Genomic DNA, 20,673 nt, shown 5'->3' with positions numbered 1-20,673 from the left:
TGATAGTTTTATCGGTAAGCTCCAGGAACTTAATTTGGGAAGGATTTCTCTATGGTGCCACCTAACTGTATATTCCATAAAGTAACCGTCCTACAAGAAGTGTGGTAATAAAAGGGCTCATAACCAAATCTGTTTGGCAAGCCCTCACTCCATATTCACCTCTTAGAGATTTTGAAAAGCAAATCAGCATGTTACAGACTTTAAGTCTTGGAGTAAAGAAATCTACTTTATCCTTCTTTTAAATACAGCATTTCTCAAACATAACTTATCTCCCATTGTGTTTGTTTCATGAAAAACAACCACCTCCATAACAGCAAGAGTTTCATGGCCACCAGGCTAGGAGGCCTTGCTCATTTCTTCAACAGACATTATCAAGTGTCTCATATGTGACAAGCCCTAATAAGGAGTAGAAATGTACTAGGAACAGCACAGATAGTCCTGCCATTTCTTTTGGCTATGATGATAATCCTAAGAAATACAGATTTGTGTCCTCACTAAGAAGGGATAACAAGTCTCTGAGAGGTTAAGCGATTTGCTTAATGGTCAGATGTAGGTCTCACTGACTCCAAAATGAGTATTTTTATTTTTTTTAAGATTTTGTTTATTTATTTGAAAGAGACAGAGGATAGCAACAGAGATAGTGAGAGGGAACACACGCAGGGAGAAGGGGGAGAAGCTGGCTCCCCGCCGAGCCGGGAGCCCGAGGCAGGACTCGATCCCAGGACCCTGGGATCATGACCTGAGCCGAAGGCAGACGCTTAACCGACTGTGCCACCGAGGTGCCCCTCAAAATGAGTATTTTTAAAGTTGACGCTATATTGTCTACACTGTACTACTTTAAGCTCAGTGCTGGAATGATAACTGAGTTAGGAAATGTGATGAATCATTCAACAAATTCAGCCGACTCTCCTCTCCACCTTCCGAACACGCTGCCAAACCTCTTCCCTGGTCCTCACCTCTGCAGCCATTCTGTGCTCTCTGGTGTGCTCACCCCTCTTTGTTGCCACTCATTGAAATGCTACTCCCTCTGCACAGGCAGCTCAGGACCTGTCTAGCCAACAAGCTCTCCCTGACTACTCCGGTCTATGGGGAATTTCCCTCCCCTGAACTCGTGTCGCTCACCTAGTCTGTACCACTCACTGGACCCTTAGCGTATGTTTTGTATGGTTAGTGTACTCTTGAGGGTAAGTCTCCTATTTCCCCAATTAGTAAGCCTTTATTTTTTTTCCTTAAGGCTTGATTAAGCCTTTTCTTAGAGCTCTTGATTATCTCCCACTAAGTCTGGCAATATTCAAATCAGTGTTGCAAGACTAGCTGACTAAAAGGTTTTACAAATCTCTGCTCTAAACTCTAGCAACACACTGTGATTTCCTTCTGCTTTCTTCTCTCCCTCCATTCCCACCACAAAGGACAGATGGCCCATGAGTGAGATGTGATTCCCTCTATAGCATGACGGAACCCCAAGGGGACTGGAGTGACACAGTCTGCTATGAATACCCTTCACTGATCAGCTACTGGGTAAGCTTATACTCTAGACCAGTTTGACAAAACTCTCAAGGTCAACCCCTCCTCAACACTCTTTGTAAAAGAGCCAAGTACCATTTGGATATGCAGAAAAACTAGGTCCTAAGACCACAACATTGTTCTAATATGTCACGACTAAAGATAAACAAACAAACGCATTTCATGGTAGCATTCAAGGTGAAAAACTCGTTATAAAATTTTCTGGGGAATAAATTTTGCAGGAAGAAGTAGAATGTGAGTGTATGTGTGTGTGTGTACATACGTGTATATGTGTATTTATGTATACACATATATATGCAAAATAACGAAAATATACATTGCGTAGACATTTTTTCTTCGTTCACACACAAAGAGTTCATTTAGAACTGCAGTCCTTCCTACTTTGAAATAACTGAGTTAAAAATGACTTTCAATTTTGGCAGGGCATAGAAGCTATGGTTAACCTTAAAATATTCAAACATTCAGTATTCTTATAAGTATTTTGGCTCACCCTACAAATTCTTACAGGTCTCAAGTCAGGGCCACTTTTTAAGACTAAGTCCACAAGGAAGGCAAAAGAGCCCGGCCAAAGTCTGCCAGTCTGCTGGAGAGAGTCCAACTGGTATGGGATCAGTGTGAGTAAAAACAAATGTGGACTGATGCTGGGTTGCAAGATTTTCCTACTCAAGGGAGTGAACCACACAAAATGTCTGTTGCTGTTTATTAAATTGCTGTGCATATTTTCCTGGTTGTGTATATCAATCCGTCAATAATATCAAGGAGACAAAAATAAAGAGCCTCCATGATGACTGCATTCTCTGAGAACTGGTATTCTAAAAATTGAGACGGGCCTGGAACACAGGCATGCCCAGAAAGGAGAGAAGCTGCCGTGATTCCAGCACAAGATTTGGGGTTGGAGTTGGCACTCGCTCTTGGGGCTTATGATTTCTGTTAGTTATATGGCTTTGAAACTGCCCGAGCCCCAGTGTTTTCTATCAACATTGCATCATGCTCAAACAGGGATGATGCAACTTACTTTTATATACATTATTTCACTGAAATCCTTCAAACAATGCAGGGCAGTAGACGAAAATGTAAAACACAACAAAAGCACAGGTATTAATAGTATCTGGATGTCCATTCTAGAACAGGAATAGATTTCCTGCTATTATGGTTCTATAAAATCTATTGTTCTATAAAAAGGAATACGATTTCCCTGATATTTCAGAACATATGGGTCAACTGGAGTATGACAAGAGGAGTAGTAGCTGACAGCTGACACCTGCAGTCACACAGGAAGGAGGGTACAGGGCCCCCCTCCCCTCTCAGCCAAAGTACCACCTAATAACGAGGGAGGCAGAGGTCACTCAGAGCCTGCTCCCTGCAGGACCTGTCATGATGCAGGGGGTGCGGTCCTGAGAGAGGAGGGAGAGTGGGGCATCTGTCATCATTCCCCCCACCCCCCGCCCAACTTCACACAGCAGCAGGGACCAACACCCTCGGGTGGCCACTGCAGAAGCCAGCTGAGCAAGTCTCACTTGTATCCCTAGAGAGAGGAGGAGATGTGGTCATCGGAACCACACCCACACCAGGGACTTCCGATGCAGAACCGAGTGGGCCCCCACCACCGGGGACGTGAGGAAAGGAAAAACCCCAAGGACAACTGGACCAAGTGAGCCATAAGGTCCAAGCCAACTCTAAAACCTGTGACTCTGCAGTAGTCATTCCCACACCCACTCGAGTGGAGATTTTATCAAATGTAACAGCCGCCTAATGGAAATGGACACGAAAACCCATCGTCCTTCCCACTGGCCAGGCGCTGGAGCTGGAGACAAGTCACAGCCCGGGGACAGAGGGCAACGCGGGAACCAAGAATAACAGAGCGCAGGTGCTAGCTAGGGGCAAGCTTGGAGAAAGGAGCTGCTCACTCAGGGCTGGGTCCGAATATTAGACAGAGGGCTATGAAAACTCTATGTTTTGCATAGTTCCACAAAGGTGACAAGGGAATTTGGGCCACTTTCATATATTTTTCTTGCTAACCTAATATTCAGTAAAACGGGTGCCAGAAACACAAAACTTTCTAGGCTGTAGTGGCTACAGCTCCCCTTTAAGCTGACACAACTCTCATCAATTACTAACCCAAAGTTGAGCCAGAAGAGATGAAAAGGTGAAAACTGTTTCATCTTTCGCAGCAGCCAGATTTACTCTGATTTTAGAACACTTTTTTCCCGGTAGGTTATTACATTTTTCAGATTACTAGGATGTAGTAGTTTGCTTAGTTTTAAACACTAAATGGCACCCTCATTGCCTTGAAAAAAATCGATAGACACATCACAGTTATTCCCAGAGAAAAATTATGGAATATAAAAAGAATTTGGAATAGAAGAATCTGGGTTAACGTATCTTTAATTGGCTTTTAATAAGATTTCTTTTCATGAGCTCAAGCACTTAAGACAACTAAAAATTGTAACATTTCTCCTCAAACACTGTGTTTCTGTTAAAGTTACAGTGATTTTTCTCCAGGTCTCCCTTAGAAGAATGCGAGCTTTACCCACCATTTACCGGTTGCACCGCCGAATGACATCATCTCTCTAAGCCACAAATCCTGCCAGATTCCTGTAAATATATCACCTACCTCACATGTGTGTAAGGAGTAAAAAACTAGTACCTTCCATGCCCAGCCCCATGGATCTCAATCCTGGCTGTACTTCAGAACCACCTGGAACTTAAAAAAATATAATGATGGCCAGGCCTATGCCAGAGACTCCCCGTTCAGCTGGGGTAAGGTGAGGCCCAGACGTGGCTATTTTTAGAAGCTTCCTGGTTGAGAACAACTGGCTTAGAGTGACCGTAGAATAACCATAACGAATAAAGTGATTACTATCTTTCTCCATCTCTGTTTGGTAACAAGTATCAAGTAAACAGGTCACAGTGTAAGGGTTTTTTTTTTTTTTTTTAACTGTAATATAAATTTTATTGTTTTCTGTTCGATCTACCTCAGTGCATTTTTTAAAAAATAGCAAGTTTAAATGTTTGTCCTTCTTTTTTATCACCCCTGCCATGGGGTAAATCTTTCCCTATCCCTGCCGTGAGGGTATTGAGCCAGAGATGCTCACTTTGATTTTTCCATCTCAGCCAAGCTGAGATTCTGGGCCAACAACAGTCTAGAGGCTTCAGGGCCCTGAAGCCAACACTCAGTGAAATCCCTCACAGCCCCCATGGATGCACAGGGTTTCTATATTTAGAAAAATAAAATCCAAGATCTCGATGGTCACTGCAGAGCCTGGTTCTCCCTGCTTTGTCAAGGACCCTACAGAGAAAGGATGGGAAGAGTGCACGTGGATCATGGGCCTCCTCCCCCGCAGCCCTTCAGCAGCACACCCTCTCTGCCAAACGGTGGAGGGCAAAGAGAGAGGGGGTAGACAGAGACAGCCTTGCTTTTGCTAAATTCCTGCAAAGAGAGGATTCTTTCTGGGGCTTTATAACTGTTGCTGGAATCACTCTATGGTAAACCATGACACTTTTTTACCACGCAGGTAGAGCTTTCTAAATAAATTGAAAACCACTTCACCCCAAATGCACTCAAGTTAAAATCTGACCTGGGGGAGCGCCTGGGTGGCTCAGTCAGTTAAGCGGCTGCCTTTGGCTCAGGTCATGATCTCGCAGTCCTGGGATAGAGTCCCGTGTCAGGCTCCCTGCTTAGCAGGGGAGTCTGCTTCTCCCTCTCCCTCTGCCCCTCCCCCGGCTTGTGTGCTCGAAAACTCTCTCTCTCTCTCTCAAATAAATAAGTAAAAATTAAAAAAAAAAATAAAATCTTACCTGGAAAGATGCTCAGTCCTCGGTTTACTTCTAAGCTAAGGGTCAGGGTTCGAGCGGTGATGCTAAAAATTTGTCGTGGTGCAAAGTTCAAACCATCAGTAACCTGAAAATTAAAGCCTCCTGACATGGCTCCTTCAAAAGAAGAATTACATTCTGGTCACTTTGGCTATTCAGCAAAAGCCACCCACTTTCACCCTCTCTCCCGCAAATCAACCCCTATCAACTGGAGGATGTGTTAATAGAGTCACTGAACTCACCAAACCAAATATTGCCAAAATGTGAAGTTAAAAGAACATTAATAAAGGTTAAAATGCATATTTCCCCCTCCCCTTTCCCCCTTCCCCTTACCCCCCTCCCTGTGACCTAACAAAAGAAAGCAAAGGTGTTACCTCTAAGAAATTTTAAAAAATCTTTTAAAACATATTCAACACCTGCATTTTCTTCCTTTGGATTGCACACATGTCGGATGCACGTGTACACACACACACACACCCACACACACACACACACAAGCAATTCCTGAAATATTGATAATGCTGACTTAATAATGCCGAAAATCAAAACTAGGGGGAAGTAAAAACACTTAGCTCCTCCCTCCAAATAATTTCTAATTATTCACTGATCTCGAACTAGCTGTTTTCTGCTAAGGTAGTAAAGAGTGGGGAAAGATCCAGGTCAGCTTTTGTTAAATTCCTGCAGGAAGAGAACTGTACTCCCACACTGCTGTCAAAGGATTAGTGATATCAATAAAGTTATAAAATAACTTATGTGTGTCAGAGAAATTGAGACAGGCCCCCTATGGCTCCCGTCCCCAGGAGTGCTTTCCCAGTCTGACTCACAAAGCACCAGGCGAGCTCACGATGTAGAGCCTGATGTTCGTATTCCCATCACCCTTTGAAAATGTTCAGCCAGCAGTAAATCTGGAGGCCCACATGTCTTTGCATCATGTAATGGGTAGAAATGTTCTCTTTGTTGCCCTCAGGGACATGTGGCAAGGAACAAAGAAGGCAGGGTCAGACTCCGCAATTACGTACAAGTACTCCCTTAATAACACAATTTAATAAACGGCTGGCTGACGGCTTGACAGCCTCTTGAGATTCTGTTATCTATGCACACCCAGAGTTCCCCGAGTCCTCACGAAAAAGGGTTACAGACTTTTAAAAATTTCCCAATACACTCAAGAGTCATCGTTTTTAAAAAGAGAGAGAGAAAATTCTGAGTCTGCTTAATTTCGAACAGGGGCCCACAATCAAATTTTGTTTGCTTGCTTGTTTGCTTGTTTTTACTAGAAATAGCACTCTGAAGTTGCATTTAATGAAACATGAAATGAGGAAGAGAATACTTTCTGCCACCAGGCACTTTCCACATTTCATGAATCCAGAAACAACGTGGAAACGGAATCAAAAGGAATCCTATCAAAATACATACTAGAATAGTGTCCTGGGAATACCCTAACTTATAACACTATGACCAAAGAGCGGAAAGCAGGGAAACATGAAAGGAGGGGCGACCTGTAGATTTTCTGTTGCACAACCTCAGATCTTTCCGACAGTACTTTGCAAAGGGCGGCCTTAAATCACACAGCCTCCCCCATCTTGGCTTTATCAACCTACTTAGGTTGTCATGTGAAAAATGAATTAGATTAGTGGTAGAGCACTTTGCAAATATAAATGCTAAGAGAGACTAATTAAACCTAAGCCTTTGTTTGGGGCTGATAATGGACAGATGTAGCAGGAGAACCAGCTGGTCTCAGCAACAGCCTCGTCTGCGCAGGGCTCCAGTCCCTTTGCGGGCCATTACTGCCTCCGCAGCCATTTAGAGAATGTAATGGATTGATTCTCAAAGAGCTTGCCTCTAACTCTCCTTCCTGCTTTTTTTTTTTTTTTTTTTTTTTAGGAGAAATTATTTCCTCTACCAGCCAAAAGTGAACATGGATCTGGTTGTTGACAAATAAATAAATCCAGAGAGCCAATTATCATTTTAGTCCTGCAAATAGTAAGTGCAATTCTTTAACCTGCTCTGTCCTTCAGTGGGTGGCAGCCAGCGGAGAAAGCCCAGCTTCAAGGTCAGCTTAGCTTACATCGTTCTGAGCCTCAGTTTCTTCATCTCTAAAATGGGGTCAATACTCCACATGGCTCAGAGGACTTGTGCAGAGTAAATGAAATGGGTCATGTGACCGCACCTCCTGTGATGTCAGTGTGGGCCAGAGACTCAAGGATTCCTTTTCCTGGCCAACTGCATCGTTGTAGAAATCCGAAACTTCCCTTGGGGGAGTGACCAGAGTGGTTCTCTCCATTTTGAAAATATAATCCTTTCAAAAAAATAACCTTTCTAGGCCTTCATCTAATAATACTTGGATTGTTGGTATCTAATAATCAAAACCTCACAAAATTTGGAGGAAATTTCCTATTACTTCAGTACCTCTTTAAATGAATCATATTTTATTAATCGGCACATCTGTACACATTTTAAAAATGAGAACATCCATACGTGGAAAAGATCATCCGGTCTAGAATCAAGGCTTTGGTACATATGTGAGTAGATTTAGTATCTTGTTGCAATAAAATTAACCCCCTAGGTCCCCAGGTTACGGGTTTGGAACTACTAGTGGAGAGCATTCACATAGTAAATTATTTTCAGATTATTTGGGGATTCTTTGTATTAACTGCAGAGATAATCAGGAAAATACTACATTTGAATTTAGAAGATTTTTTTATCTTTATTTTCTTGACTATATTTTCAAAGAAGTTAATAAAAATGGCTGACCAGCTATGACTGGTAGCTTTCCCATCATGCCCCCTGGCTCATGCACGCCCAACCCCCATTCACTCAGCAGCATGGGAGTGGGCTCCTTCCCCTCTCCGTCCAGTGACAGGGGCAACCTGGAAACAAAGCCAGACTGGATCACCCCTTCCTCAGATTTATAGGAGCTATTTGGCTTACTGATTAACAGAAGGAAGAAAACAAGCCTTTTAATGTCCGAGGCTCTTGGAATTACAGCTATATTCATTCATTAGTTTATCCATGTGTTCATTTATTTTACAAATATGTTTGTTTTGTTCACTAAAGTATCCCTAGCATCTGGAACATGACCTGGAACATAAAAGGTATTCAATATTATTTCATTCTTTCAACACATTTTTATTAAGCACCTACTTGTTCTCATCACTCTTTGAGGTGCTGAGGATCTCAGAGCAAACAAAACAAAGATCCTGCTCTTCTACCCTCTAGCGCGGAAGACAGACAACAAACAAACAAAGCAATCTATGCTACAATGGCAGGAAGTCAGTAAGGGATGGAGAGGGACCAAGTAGAGATGCTATTTTAATGGGTGGTCCGGGAAAGACTCTCTGGGAACGTTATATTTGAGCATAGACCTTACATGACCATGTGAGTAAGCCATGTGTGAGTTATAGGTGCTCTCTGGTGTTTGCTATCATTAGCCTTACGACAACGTGCCACTTAAAAAAAATTACAGACCCCAGAAAGTTTTTAGATGGCTTGTGGTTTTCAGGCAGCAACTACTAGGTTTGACCATCATGTTAACCTCTGATTCAAACACATTTTAGTTTCGCATTACTTTTCTTTATGACATACCAGTGTGTACAAACACTAGCTGGCCCTTGTTGATTTGAGCCTGGGTGAAGTTCTGGATGCTTCGGCCAGGAAAGGACTGGAGAGCCAAATGCCCGTTGCTGGGTGGAGTGACCCAGTAGGTGAGGTCCTGCGGGGAGGAGTCCTCATCTTCCGCACAGAGGTCACCCCTGGTAATCTCAGTGACAGAATTTGCCCACACCTTAAAAACAAGAGAAGCACAGATCTTGCAAAGACCAATTCCAATCATGACACATAAGTAAACTGGAGAGCTATGCTACTCTGGCCTCTTGCACAAAGATTTAGAAACTAAAGCAATTCACTAGAGCTTTTAAAGCATGAAGATTCTTTTTTTTTTTTTTAAGATTTTATTTATTTATTTAAGAGAGAGAGAGAGAGCATGAGCACAGGGAGAAGCAGACACCCCGCTGAGCAGGGAGCTTGACGTGGGGCTTGATCCCAGGACCCTGGGATCATGACCTGAGCCGAAGGCAGATGCTCAACTGACTGAGCCACCCAGGCATCCCTAAAGCATGAAGATTCTTAATTCAAAACAGACATATAATTAAATACCAGATGAAATTCAGGGCATGCTATAGTGTTTGTTTAATTTGTGAGGTTTATAAGGTCCCCCCCAAAATAGTATTCATAATTATTTATTCAAAATTAATTATTTAAAGTGAATACTTATATAAAGTATAATAACAATAAAAGCTGATGGTAACTAAGCACCTTCTGTATGCCTGGCATGTGCTAAATATGGAAGCATAGGCTAAGATTCTACATGGAATCTCAGATCATCATAGAACCTACTCACAGGGCTGATTTAAGGATTTCTAGTCATCATTTTAAGAAGTGAATGATTTCATCAGCTCTTAAATATTTGAGGGAAAACACATGTTGTGTATTTTAAGAATTTTCCTTTATTTTACCTGTCTTGCAGGAAAACACATATCTGGTGCCTATGTCCTTGCAATGTCTGCTGTGCTGATAGCTCATCTACAATTATTTCTGAGTAATAGTCTCTATTTTGCAATTACATTTAAAATCTATTTACCTTGCTTAAATATCCTAGTTCCACAATTCATCATTTATTGAGCATCTACTATGTTCCAGGCAACGTTCTGGGTGCCTGCAATCCATCAGTGAACAAAACAGAGTCCTGTCCTCATGGAGCCTACCTTCGGGCAGGAGGGGATGAAGGAGTACAGGGAACAAACAACAGGCATAGTAAAGAAATGAACTATACAGTCTGTTAGAAGTTCACGGGCACTATGAAAAAAATGTAAAATAAAGCTAAATAAGGGGCTCAGGGGGTGGGAGAATGTTAAATCAGAGGCTCATTTGAGAAAAACTGGAAGGAGGTGAAGGAGGAGCCACATGGCTATCTAGGGAAAGAACATGCAGGCAGAGGGAACAGCCCTAAGGTGGGAGCAAGCGTCATCCGTTTGAGGAGCAGCAGGGAGGTCAGTATGGCGGGAGCAGTGAGATGAGGAAGGCAAGAAGATGAGTCAAAAATGTAATGGAAGGCCCAATCCTGCAGGGTCTTGACAGCCATTGTATTTGTAAGAACTTGGGCTTTTACTTGAGTGCAATGGGGAAGAATCATAGGGCTTTAGGTGAGGAGTAACTTGGTCTTAACAGAACCCTGTGGCTTCTGTGTCAAGAACAGACCATGGGAAGGCAGCGGTAGAAGCAGGGAGACCCGTTAGGAAATGACTGCCATAATCCTGGAGAGAGATGAGAGAAGAGAGTGGCCGGAAGTTGTTGAGGTGGTAAGAAGGGGTCAAATTCTGGGTGTGTTTTGAAGGGAAAGCCAACAGGCTGTCTGGCGAATCAGACATGGTGAGGTGTGGAAGAAGGAAAGGTGGAGGAATGACTCCATGGTTGGGACCTCAACACCTAGAAGGACGGAGTTATCATCAACTGAAATGAGGAGAGCGGCAGAGGGAGTGGATTCGGGAAGTAAGATCAGGAGCTCAGTTGTGAACTTGTTGAGCTGAAAAACGCATATTTAGACATTGAATCCCATTTGAAGGAAGGAGGCTGTTTTGAGTTTCTATAATCATGCAGTCACATGGTATTTGACGAGCACTAAAAATGGGTGGCATTATCACTAACTAAATTTTCACATTTCTATCTGTATTTATAAATGTCTTCCCTATAGAAACACCATGCATATTTTCAAGCTTATGTCATTCTTTGCTCTCTGACTAGAACCTTATCATCTTCTATGCTTGTTACCAACTTGTTTAAAAATTCAATCCTAAGTGATTTAATAGATATCTTTCTGGTCTAAGAGGCTGTTTTCCTTAGTAGCACAAGGAGTTAATGAAATATCTTAATTCATGCTCACTCATTATCTAATAACTATTTAAACAGAATCTGAGAAAGGAATATCAGAAAATATATAAGATAGGATCCTACATTTTCATATGAGGCATGATATGCCTTAGCTATGTAACCTTGGGCACATTTCTCAATTTACCTATGCCTTAATTTCCTCATTAGTAAACTAGGAATGATAGAATTATTATGTGTAATGAGTGATTTAAAATATGTAAAGTAGTTAGAACAAGCTTCACCTGGCAGATAGTAAGAGTTCAATAAATATTAGCTCTATGTCACCCATCTTCTTCATCAGATTCAGTTCTGAAGATAAATATGATTTTTTAAGACATTACTCAAAAGTCATTTGGAGTGTCCTGATTATGATTATTGGAGCCATTGTATAACATGTACTGTGGATTTTGTTTAATCCCACAGCATCTCTCCATAATTTGGGGTGAGATAGTTCATCTGTTTCATGACTGTGTTGTCGATGGATGCTCCTATGTCTTGGCTTTTGGAATATGGCCACTGAGGATTTTTTAGCCCTAAACTCTAAGGACGTCAGTTTTTTAACAGCTACCAGAAATGCTCATCAACCTAATGTTCAAATTATAAGGTTTTGGTCTTCAGTTAATCCATGGAAAGGCTACAGTGTTTATAAAATATACAATTGGACTACTTAACAAAATTCCAAAGCCACTGATTCTACTTTTTCACTTTTTACATTTTAAAATCCATCCATGTATCTTATTTTCCTTTAAGAACTCAAGCTGATTTGGAAATGTACGGCCTTTCTCTTCTCGTGACTCGTAGATACTCATTTTTTCCAGCACCATGCACACAAAAGCTGGATGAAGCACGTTTTCCACTGCAGCTACTCTTCCGTGCAACTCTGCTTTTGCCCCCTCTTGCCTCTGGAATATACCATCTTTCAAAACAAGTGGAAAACCTGCCACTCAAAACAAGAGCTGGTAACTTTAGGTCTTTATTTCCACTCAAATCAAATTTAGTTCAATTAACAGCCCCACTGCTTTGGGTGAGGCTTGATTTAGTGCCAAGTCATTGGTCATAGCAACTTCAGGTAGATGGGGCGAAGAAAAACAAAGGTTGCAGACCTGAATGCAGAATTAAAAGTGATCCAAAGCCCAAGAAATAATGGTTTAAGGAATTCATATTTGAAAAAGTAATTAGCACATTAATTGGAACACATTTTTAAAAATTCACCTTTAACTTAAACCGAAGGTCAATGGGATTTAGAAACCTAATTATAATCCAATATAATCCTAATTATGACTCTAATGTTTAAAAACCCAGACCTTTGTTTTGAGTTTCAGATGAGGGATGTGAAATGTTTATAAAGTTACTATCCCACCGTCTGACCCTTCTAAGCCTTCTGTCAAAATCTCAGGCTTTGCTGCCTTAATTCTTTCACTGTCCCTGGCTCTCAACGCTCTTTTTAGTGATGACAAATGCTTATCAGAAACAAACAAATGATTCTATTTTTGGCGTAAAAGACAACAACAAAACAAAATGTACAGTATTGAAAGCCAAAGTTGAAAAACAGGAAAGTGAAGCCCCCTTGTGGACACAAATACATTTGATCAGGTATGCACCAAAATTTCTGGTGATGCTTGAAGACAAAAGTACTCAGTAGACTATATTTCAGAGTAAAATGCAAAGGATTCATTTCAGGACTTGGTCTAACCCCAATTCCTAACACCAGTCTGTCACATCGGAAATGATTCCCTGCACCACTGAACGACTTTGGAGACCAGCCAGCCACAAGTTCTGTGGCTAAATGAAATGTTGTTTAAAGTACTTTAGGAGAAAGGAGTGTATCCTATGCTAGGATAGAGCGGTTAACATTCAGATTTCTGCCTTTGAACTCCTATCCAGAGTCTGAGATGCTATCAGCGGGTCTACCCCCTAGGCTCCCACTTCCTTTTCCCAAGTAGACTACAGATAACCCTTCTTGCCACTTGCTCCAAGCTCTGATGACAAGGAGTCTGGGTAGTCATATGGGATAATCTGAAGGTCTTGAGAAAGTTCTGTTTGAAAAGTCAAAGACAGCATAGAATCTCAAGACTATGATGGTTAATTTTATGTGTCAAGTTGACTAGGCCACGGGGTACCCAGATATTTGGTTAAACATTATTCTGGGTGTTTCTATGAGAATGGATGAGATTAACATTTTGGATGAGATTAACACTTAAATCAGTTGACTGAGTAAAGCAGAATTATTCTCCCTTAAGTGGGTGAGGCTCATACAACCAGTTGAAGGCCTAAGTAGAAACAACAACAACAACAACAACAACAACAACAAAACCAACTGATCCTCCTGTGAGTAAAGAGAATTCTTTTCTGTCTGACTGCCTTTGAACTGGGACATCAGCTCTTCTTGTTGGCCTTCATATGGGAACTAAACCATTGGTTCTCCTGCGTCTCTTGCCTGCTGACTAACCCTACAGATCTTGGAACTTGCCCACCTCCATAATCACATAAGCCAATTCCTTATAATAAATCCAGATATATATATCTTTTACACACACACACACCAACCCACAACTCAGTCATGGTTTTGTTGTCAAGGAAGATGAGGCTCAGAGAAATTTTGCTTAAGTTGGGCAACTTATAAACCTTGAACTCCGGTCTTCTAACTTCAATCCAGAATTTTAAAGACAGGGAATGCGATTCTTACCAGATAAATAAGTGAATAAACTCAGAAAGAGCCAGAGTCAAATGACCACATCCATTGAAACTGGGAAGTTGCACCCTTCCTGGCCTAGATCCAGGCTCTCCTGGGAAGAAGGTAAGAATAAAGGAAATGGCCCTTGCCCCCAGCGACTCTTCCTTTTTTCTTGAGAAAAACACTCTGGAATCAAGGATGGGGGAGGGGGTGTGGGCAAACTGCCTGAGCAAGCTCAAGGTTCTCGGCAGTGACCGTATTTCCCTAATTTAAAGGGAAGACAGAGACAAAGGCCAGCATACACATTTTTTCCTCTCACAATCTAATGTTCTGAAGATCTTAAATTGACAGGAATATTTCAATATAATAAACCTATTATTAAGTTGAGGGCGCCTCTTATAACTAATGGCACCTCAGAACTGAAAGCCAAACCCACAACAAGGCTTCAATTCCTTTTCAGGAGGAAGCCCAAGAGTTCACTGCATTATTCCTTGGTCTTCCTCTCCTTCAGCCAGCTCCAGCTCTTCTCCCGTATCTGTCTAGATTTTAGGTCCCTCCCATGGATCTTTCTCATCCTGCAGTTTCGCACCACACAGCAAAATGCCGAACTCCTCTGCTGAGGTTCCTGGGCGAACACATGTGTGTTCAATACAATTGCTGTGGACCTATTCCCTGAAGTCTACGTGAGGGGGAGCAAGAAGCACCACAGCTTTGGGGCTTTTTTCTTTGTAATAAAGACAGCCCTTGATCATGTGGATGCACTGAGAGAGCATGAGGCAGTCATGAGTAGTGGGCCAAGTGGCAGAGAATGGTGGTGAGACAGTCAGACTTTTCACACCTTCCCTTGGTGATTCTGGGCCTCCCTGCTCCTATTATGATGAGGAGGAACAGCAGTTGCTTTGAGCGTTGTGAAAATGACACCACTTCTGGAAGATGTTCAGTACTGTACTCCGTAAGCACGTAATAAATGTAAACTTTTATAACTGTGCTTAATAATCATTGACGCCTACGAGCCAACAACCTAGTCTTAGATTGCTTTGCTGAGAATGAGTTCAGTAGACAGTAACACCACAAGAATCTGTGAAAACAGAGGTAGGCCTACAAATGTGACCAGCTAGAACGTCCCATTCCCAGGCTGTCTAGACAATGACTGGAGTAAACTAAAGATAAAGCGACACGTTCCAAAGGTGTAAACACCACTAGTTTTTCACTTAAAATACAGAGGCTGAATAATGAGCCAAGCCGTAAAATACCTAAAAGCCTTAAAAAGCTTATTCCTAAATCCAATTATTTTGAGCAAATAAAAACAGATTTTAAAAACCCCAGCCTGTTTCCATGTTTAACAATATAAAATTTTCTAGTTAGATAAGCCCCCGGTGAGCGCTATTTGTGTCCACCTCTTCTGCATCTCTTCTGACTACCCAATTTCCTCTGGACTTCTAAAGAATCTATTATTAACTATTTACTCTCATGAATGTGTAAACAAGGCTGAAGTTGTCCAAAACGTATGTGGGATGATTTGTCTCTGCCAAATTTCGAAGTGAACACCTTCAGATTCCCACGTCTGGGCATACCTGATGAATGTGTCCCCTAGAGGCTGAAATGTGCAAGGGGCCATTTCTGGATTCTTCCAGAAATGCAGCTGTACTAAAGGAAGAAAGAGCCAAGGCAAAAGCCTGGTCTCTGAAACATGGGCCAATGTTGGGGGGAAACTGACAGTTTATATTTTCATTTAGTCATCCCTTCAACAAATACTTCTTGTTTGTTATGTGTCAGTCATTGCTGGAGAGCCTGAAAAGAGGCATGAACAAGTCATCAGGCTCCTGTGCTGTCACTCTGTCCTCAGCCTGTCATTTAACTGTCATGTGATTTCCTCCTCTGTCCAATGAGGGAAACGGTAGTACAACTCTCAGGGAGCTAAAAGCCCTTAGAGTGATACCTGGCACATAATAATGGCTAACAATTATTTTTTGAGCACTTACTATTGTAATGCCTATAACTCTTCTCCAAGCCAGAATAGCAAATTTATGCCCAAGTCCTTAGAAGAAGGGACAGTATGAAGGAGTGATGTAAGACCAAAAAAATCTACTGAATGAAAGCTTTGGGATCCTTGAGTGTAAACTGGCACAAATGGGTTCACCAGCATTGACATAGGTAGTGCTGGTGTGGGAGGAAATGGTACCATAAGAGGCAGAGGGACTCCTGCGCATCAAGCCCTTTGTGTGGCCAATAGAAGCCATGACATTGTTTCAGGTTCCCACATCAGGACAGGAGCCAAATGGTGGACACCATGTGGTTGCCAAAACATGTTTATCTGTGAGTGCCTAAGAAGCACCCCCAGGGGATTCTCAGAAAGAGTGAAGGCTGACGGAAGTTCCCAGAAAGAGCATAATACCATCACATGATTGTACAGTGGTTTTTGTTTTATTCTAAAACTGGTTTAGCCTTGGAGTTTTTCAGTAATAATGTTACCATTTATTGAGTCCCAACCACACCACATGTCAGGAACTGTGGGAGAGTTTTACAACATTTTCTCTTTTATTCCTCACAACTCTGCCTCCATTTCCTACCACCTCGATGAGAGCACACTGAGGGAGTAAATAATTTGCCTAAGGTCACACATTCAATACCAGGGAGCTGATTCTCACCTTCCCACCCTAACTAGAAAAGGCCATGCCTTGGGGAATATAGTGTGAAGGACACCCACTCAAGAAATACAACAAGACAGTAACTCATTGGGATTCATCATCTTCCAACAGTTAACCCAACAGAATGTCCCAGTCACAACTAACATTTATTTAAAACCAGTAGGAATATGTTAACCGTACATACATAGTCCTATGTCTTCTTATTTAACATCAGAAATAATATAAAAGAAAATCAAATTGGTAGCCCTAATGTTATTATGATAAATCAAAAGACATGGAGCACTTACCTGAAGGATTTTGTTGGCTGTTATTACTGGAGCCTCATCATTTACGGATTCCACAGTTACAAAAAGAGTTTGGGGCAGACTCTGTTTTCCAAGCTCTGAGCTACTTGCAAAGATGGTGAAATTGTCAAGAAGCTCCTCGCTATCATCATGCACGTAGTAAATCAGTTCATTTTCCACCTACAACCACCACCAACAAAAATCACCAACTTATTGAAATGTGATTTAAAAACATGAACAAATTGCTATAATCCTAATTTTTATGTCTCTCTAAAACACAGAAGCATGTGTTCGTCCTATGAGGTTTGATTCTGACACTCAGAGTGGAAATTATGACGGACAGGATAGTTTTCATGAAGTGATGCCACATCCCAGGAGTAAGTTTAAGGAGGAATGGAGCGACGCAGCACATAGTGTGAAAGAGAACACTGGACTGGTAATCAGGAGACCTAAGTCAAAGGCTAGTTCTAACACTGAAATGTGCAATAGGTAAGTGATACAATCCAGCTGTTCTTTCAGTGGAACAACACCCACTGAAATTTGGACTCTACTTGTTTACTTACAGTGACTAATTTTTGAAGTTGTGGATTACTTTGTTAGAGAATTCAGAATGTTAGGTTGAGGCTCTGAAGCTTCTACCCTTCTACCCACTTGTTGGATTTTTGTTGTTTGGAGACATCTGGACCAGGGCAACTATTAAGTTTCCCCAGACTTCTCTTTTCTGAACTAAGCATGCATTATTCCTTTAACTGTTCTTTGTACGGGAGACTATACATGCTCCCTCCTAATCCTGTTCCTCCTTCAGAACACAATCGTTTTTTGGTGCATCTCTTAGCTGATGCTACCCATAACTAGCTACCAAACATCTCCTGTGGACAGAATATAACAAAATATATCAAAATCAAAATTTTATCAAGGCAGATTTCCCTTACAGGTCCCCTGTCACCAATAACACAAATGGCAAACATTTACTTTTATCCTTGTTAGATTTCATTTTCTAATTTTCATTCTGAAATGGTCATCAAATGAATTAATTATTCCTCTTGGATTTGTAATAACCACAAATTTGATCAGAATGCCTTTCATGTCTTTAAGGCTCTGATGGAAAATACTGAAGAGCACAGGATCATAATTAGAGACCAAGAGAATTTTCAAGCTAGAAGGGAACTTGGCTTCAGTGAGTCTGTGACCCAAATATAAAATGGCAGCGAACTTCCAAAGCCCAACAGGAGTAGTTGAACTTCTGAAAAAGTCTCTGGGGTTGTGTTTGTTTTGATAAAATACTGCCAAAAATTTTAACAGTTCAACTTTGCCCGTTCCTATGGTGCACTTCCTTTGAGCAAATACTTTTGATCTCTCAGAGGTGTTTCTGACAAGAGTTGAAAAGTTCAGGAAGAGTCTCAAGGGAAAGTTGTGGCCATTTGTACACAGGTGCTATGAGAATTTCTTTGGAGTTCTGTGGGCAGAGGAGTTCCAGACCATAGGCTTGACCACAAGTTCTGAAACATGCTGTTTTAAGCTACTTGAAACTAAACACAGAAGATGGCATTGATCAGAATGTGAGAGAATTTGTACCTAAAGTGCTTTAGAAACATAGTATTTAATTCAAATTGCCTCCTCAGTATCTTTCCTGGAGAAATATAGCATTTCTTCAAAGGAGTGGCACTCCCCCAAATTACATGCCATTTAATATGTATAAATGTAAAGGCAAAGAGAAGATTGGGTGGGGGTTTGCCTATTTCTTGACTTCTAACACTAGAAAAATATCTGCTGACCTGAAATTAAAAGATATAACAAACTTGCAGAAAATCTTAGAAGACTGAAAAGTATTGGGTCCCCTGTCACCAATCATGTTCAGGGCCTAGGGTGTCACGCCTCTGCTCACCTCCTCCCTCCCTCTTTGCTCCCATCTCACTCAGGGTTAAAGGTGACGTGGAAGGCCCTCCCATGCTGGACCTCCCTAACCTCACTTCCAGCTCTCCCCCTATGGCATGCGGTCCACTAAAGCCCTTGCTGCTCCCCACACAGCTATTCACTTGCTCTTCCCTCTGCCTGAATGCTCTCCCACCATGTCTACCTGGCTCACCCATCCATCACTTCCTCCAGTTGTCTGCTCAGATGCTGCCTTCTCAGTGGGACCTCCCCTGACCACTTGGTTTGAAACCAAACAGATAGGGGCGCCTGGGTGGCTCAGTCGTTAAGCGTCTGCCTTCGGCTCAGGTCATGATCCCAGGGTCCTGGGATCGAGCCCCGCGTCGGGCTCCCTGCTCCGTGGAAAGCCTGCTTCTCCCTCTCCCACTCCCCCTGCTTGTGTTCTCTCTCTCGCTGTGTCTCTCTCTGTCAAATAAATAAATAAAATCTTTAAAAAAAAAAAAAGAAAGAAACCAAACAGATAGACACACACACACACACACACACACACACACACACACACACACACACACCACTGAAGGCTCTGGCACTTCCCAGCTCCCTTTCCTGCTTTATTTTTCTCCATAGCACTATTCTTCACTCAGCATACCTTTTATTTCACTTATTTCTTTTTTCTATTGTCTCTCTCTGCCTCCTTCTTCCCCCTCCAGTGCACGGGGGCACAGATTATTGCCGGGTTTGTTCACTGCTGTATCCCCACTCCTTACAACTGGCATGCCTGACACATAATAGATACTCAAAAACGATTCGCTGAATGAATGAAGGGCAAACATAGCCACGGGCTCCTCCAAGCCACTCAACGTTATAGCCCCCAGTTGTTAGGGGTTAGTGCCGCATTACATGAAAATAATGGTATCTCAAAACCTGGAGACCTTAGAGTCATATAGCAAGAGAAAGTACAAAGGGGTCACCTGGAAGAGCAGGGACACATGACCTTGACTGTGAACAAGGCTACACGATAACACAGATCCTAGAGGGAGCACACATACGTGACATACAGATTTCAACTAACCATTCTAAATGCACACTTCTTACAAAGCACAATCAATGAACTGACCAAGACAGGACAAAAACTTAGCGCTCAGTCTCTCACCTAGCATCCCTGAGGTGAACAGTATTAAATTCAACTTGCACCAGAGCAAGTGGTCATCTTGGATGGTTTGTCCGGCCTTTGAGAAGGAAGGCATGATGAAGAGATGCCTATAGGAAGTCACTAAAGGATCACCTTCCCTGGGTCCCCAGTAGTGAAACACTGATTTCCAAGGTCATTTCCAGTCCTCAGGATTCTCTGCTTCTTCCCATGGCTCCCTAAGACCTCCCCAGGCTAACCCTCTTGACATATAATTCAAGACTCTCCCCAGTCTGGCCTCAGTTCTCTCTGCCACTCCTGAGCCCACCTGCAAGTCTTGTGGGCCATTTCCCAGCCCCCAGAACCCATTCACTTTAATGCCTCCTTGGCCACGCTGTTCCCTTTGCTCATGTTGCCTTTTTTTTCCTTTTTTTTCTGTGTCTCCTCTGTTACCTCCCTGCTCTTTCTTTCTTTCCTCAAGTCTTGCTTAAACGTTACTCCCTCAGTGAAGTCTTCCCTATTCTCTTCAACTAGAGTCAGATGTGCCAATTCTGCGCTTCCTTAGCACCATGGTGAGAATGCTTTGTGAAGCATAGGAAGGATGTACTCATGTCAAGCTTGTGCACCTATGCCCCCTCCCCCAGCATCTCCTGAGGGCAAGGAATGTGGCTCCTTATCATGGCAACCTTGAACAGCAACTTGAACAGAAGAAGGGTTTAGCAAATCAGTTCAAGTCCATTGATAAGATGAAATCCTTAGAAGCAAAAGAAAGCAGCCCACATGGGTTTACAGCTAACAGGACAAAGA

The 20,673-nt window shown here is 42.2% G+C and overlaps 1 protein-coding gene across 5 annotated transcripts in view; it reads right to left on the bottom strand.

The window, feature by feature from the left end:
* Positions 1-20,673, bottom strand: part of LOC112820409 (chondroitin sulfate proteoglycan 4-like) — a 75,516-nt gene that overhangs the window by 35,671 nt on the left and 19,172 nt on the right. For all 5 annotated transcript variants that reach the window (XR_012377582.1, XR_012377584.1, XR_012377583.1 and 2 more), the window contains exons 5-7: positions 16,869-17,045; positions 8,920-9,118; positions 5,323-5,454 (exon numbers count right to left, since the gene is read on the bottom strand). Coding sequence is in view for 1 of the 5 variants with exons in the window: in XM_073890912.1 (XP_073747013.1) it covers positions 5,323-5,454; positions 8,920-9,118; positions 16,869-17,045 (508 nt within the window). In the remaining 4 variants the exon portion in view is untranslated. The remainder of the gene's footprint in view (positions 1-5,322; positions 5,455-8,919; positions 9,119-16,868; positions 17,046-20,673) is intronic.

This window comes from Callorhinus ursinus, unplaced genomic scaffold, assembly GCF_003265705.2.
Source record: "Callorhinus ursinus isolate GAN/ISIS: 27379988/994484 unplaced genomic scaffold, GSC_fseal_2.0 scaffold3, whole genome shotgun sequence".
NCBI classification, from domain to species: Eukaryota; Metazoa; Chordata; class Mammalia; order Carnivora; family Otariidae; genus Callorhinus; species Callorhinus ursinus.
This window is presented reverse-complemented; position numbering and strand designations above follow the sequence as displayed.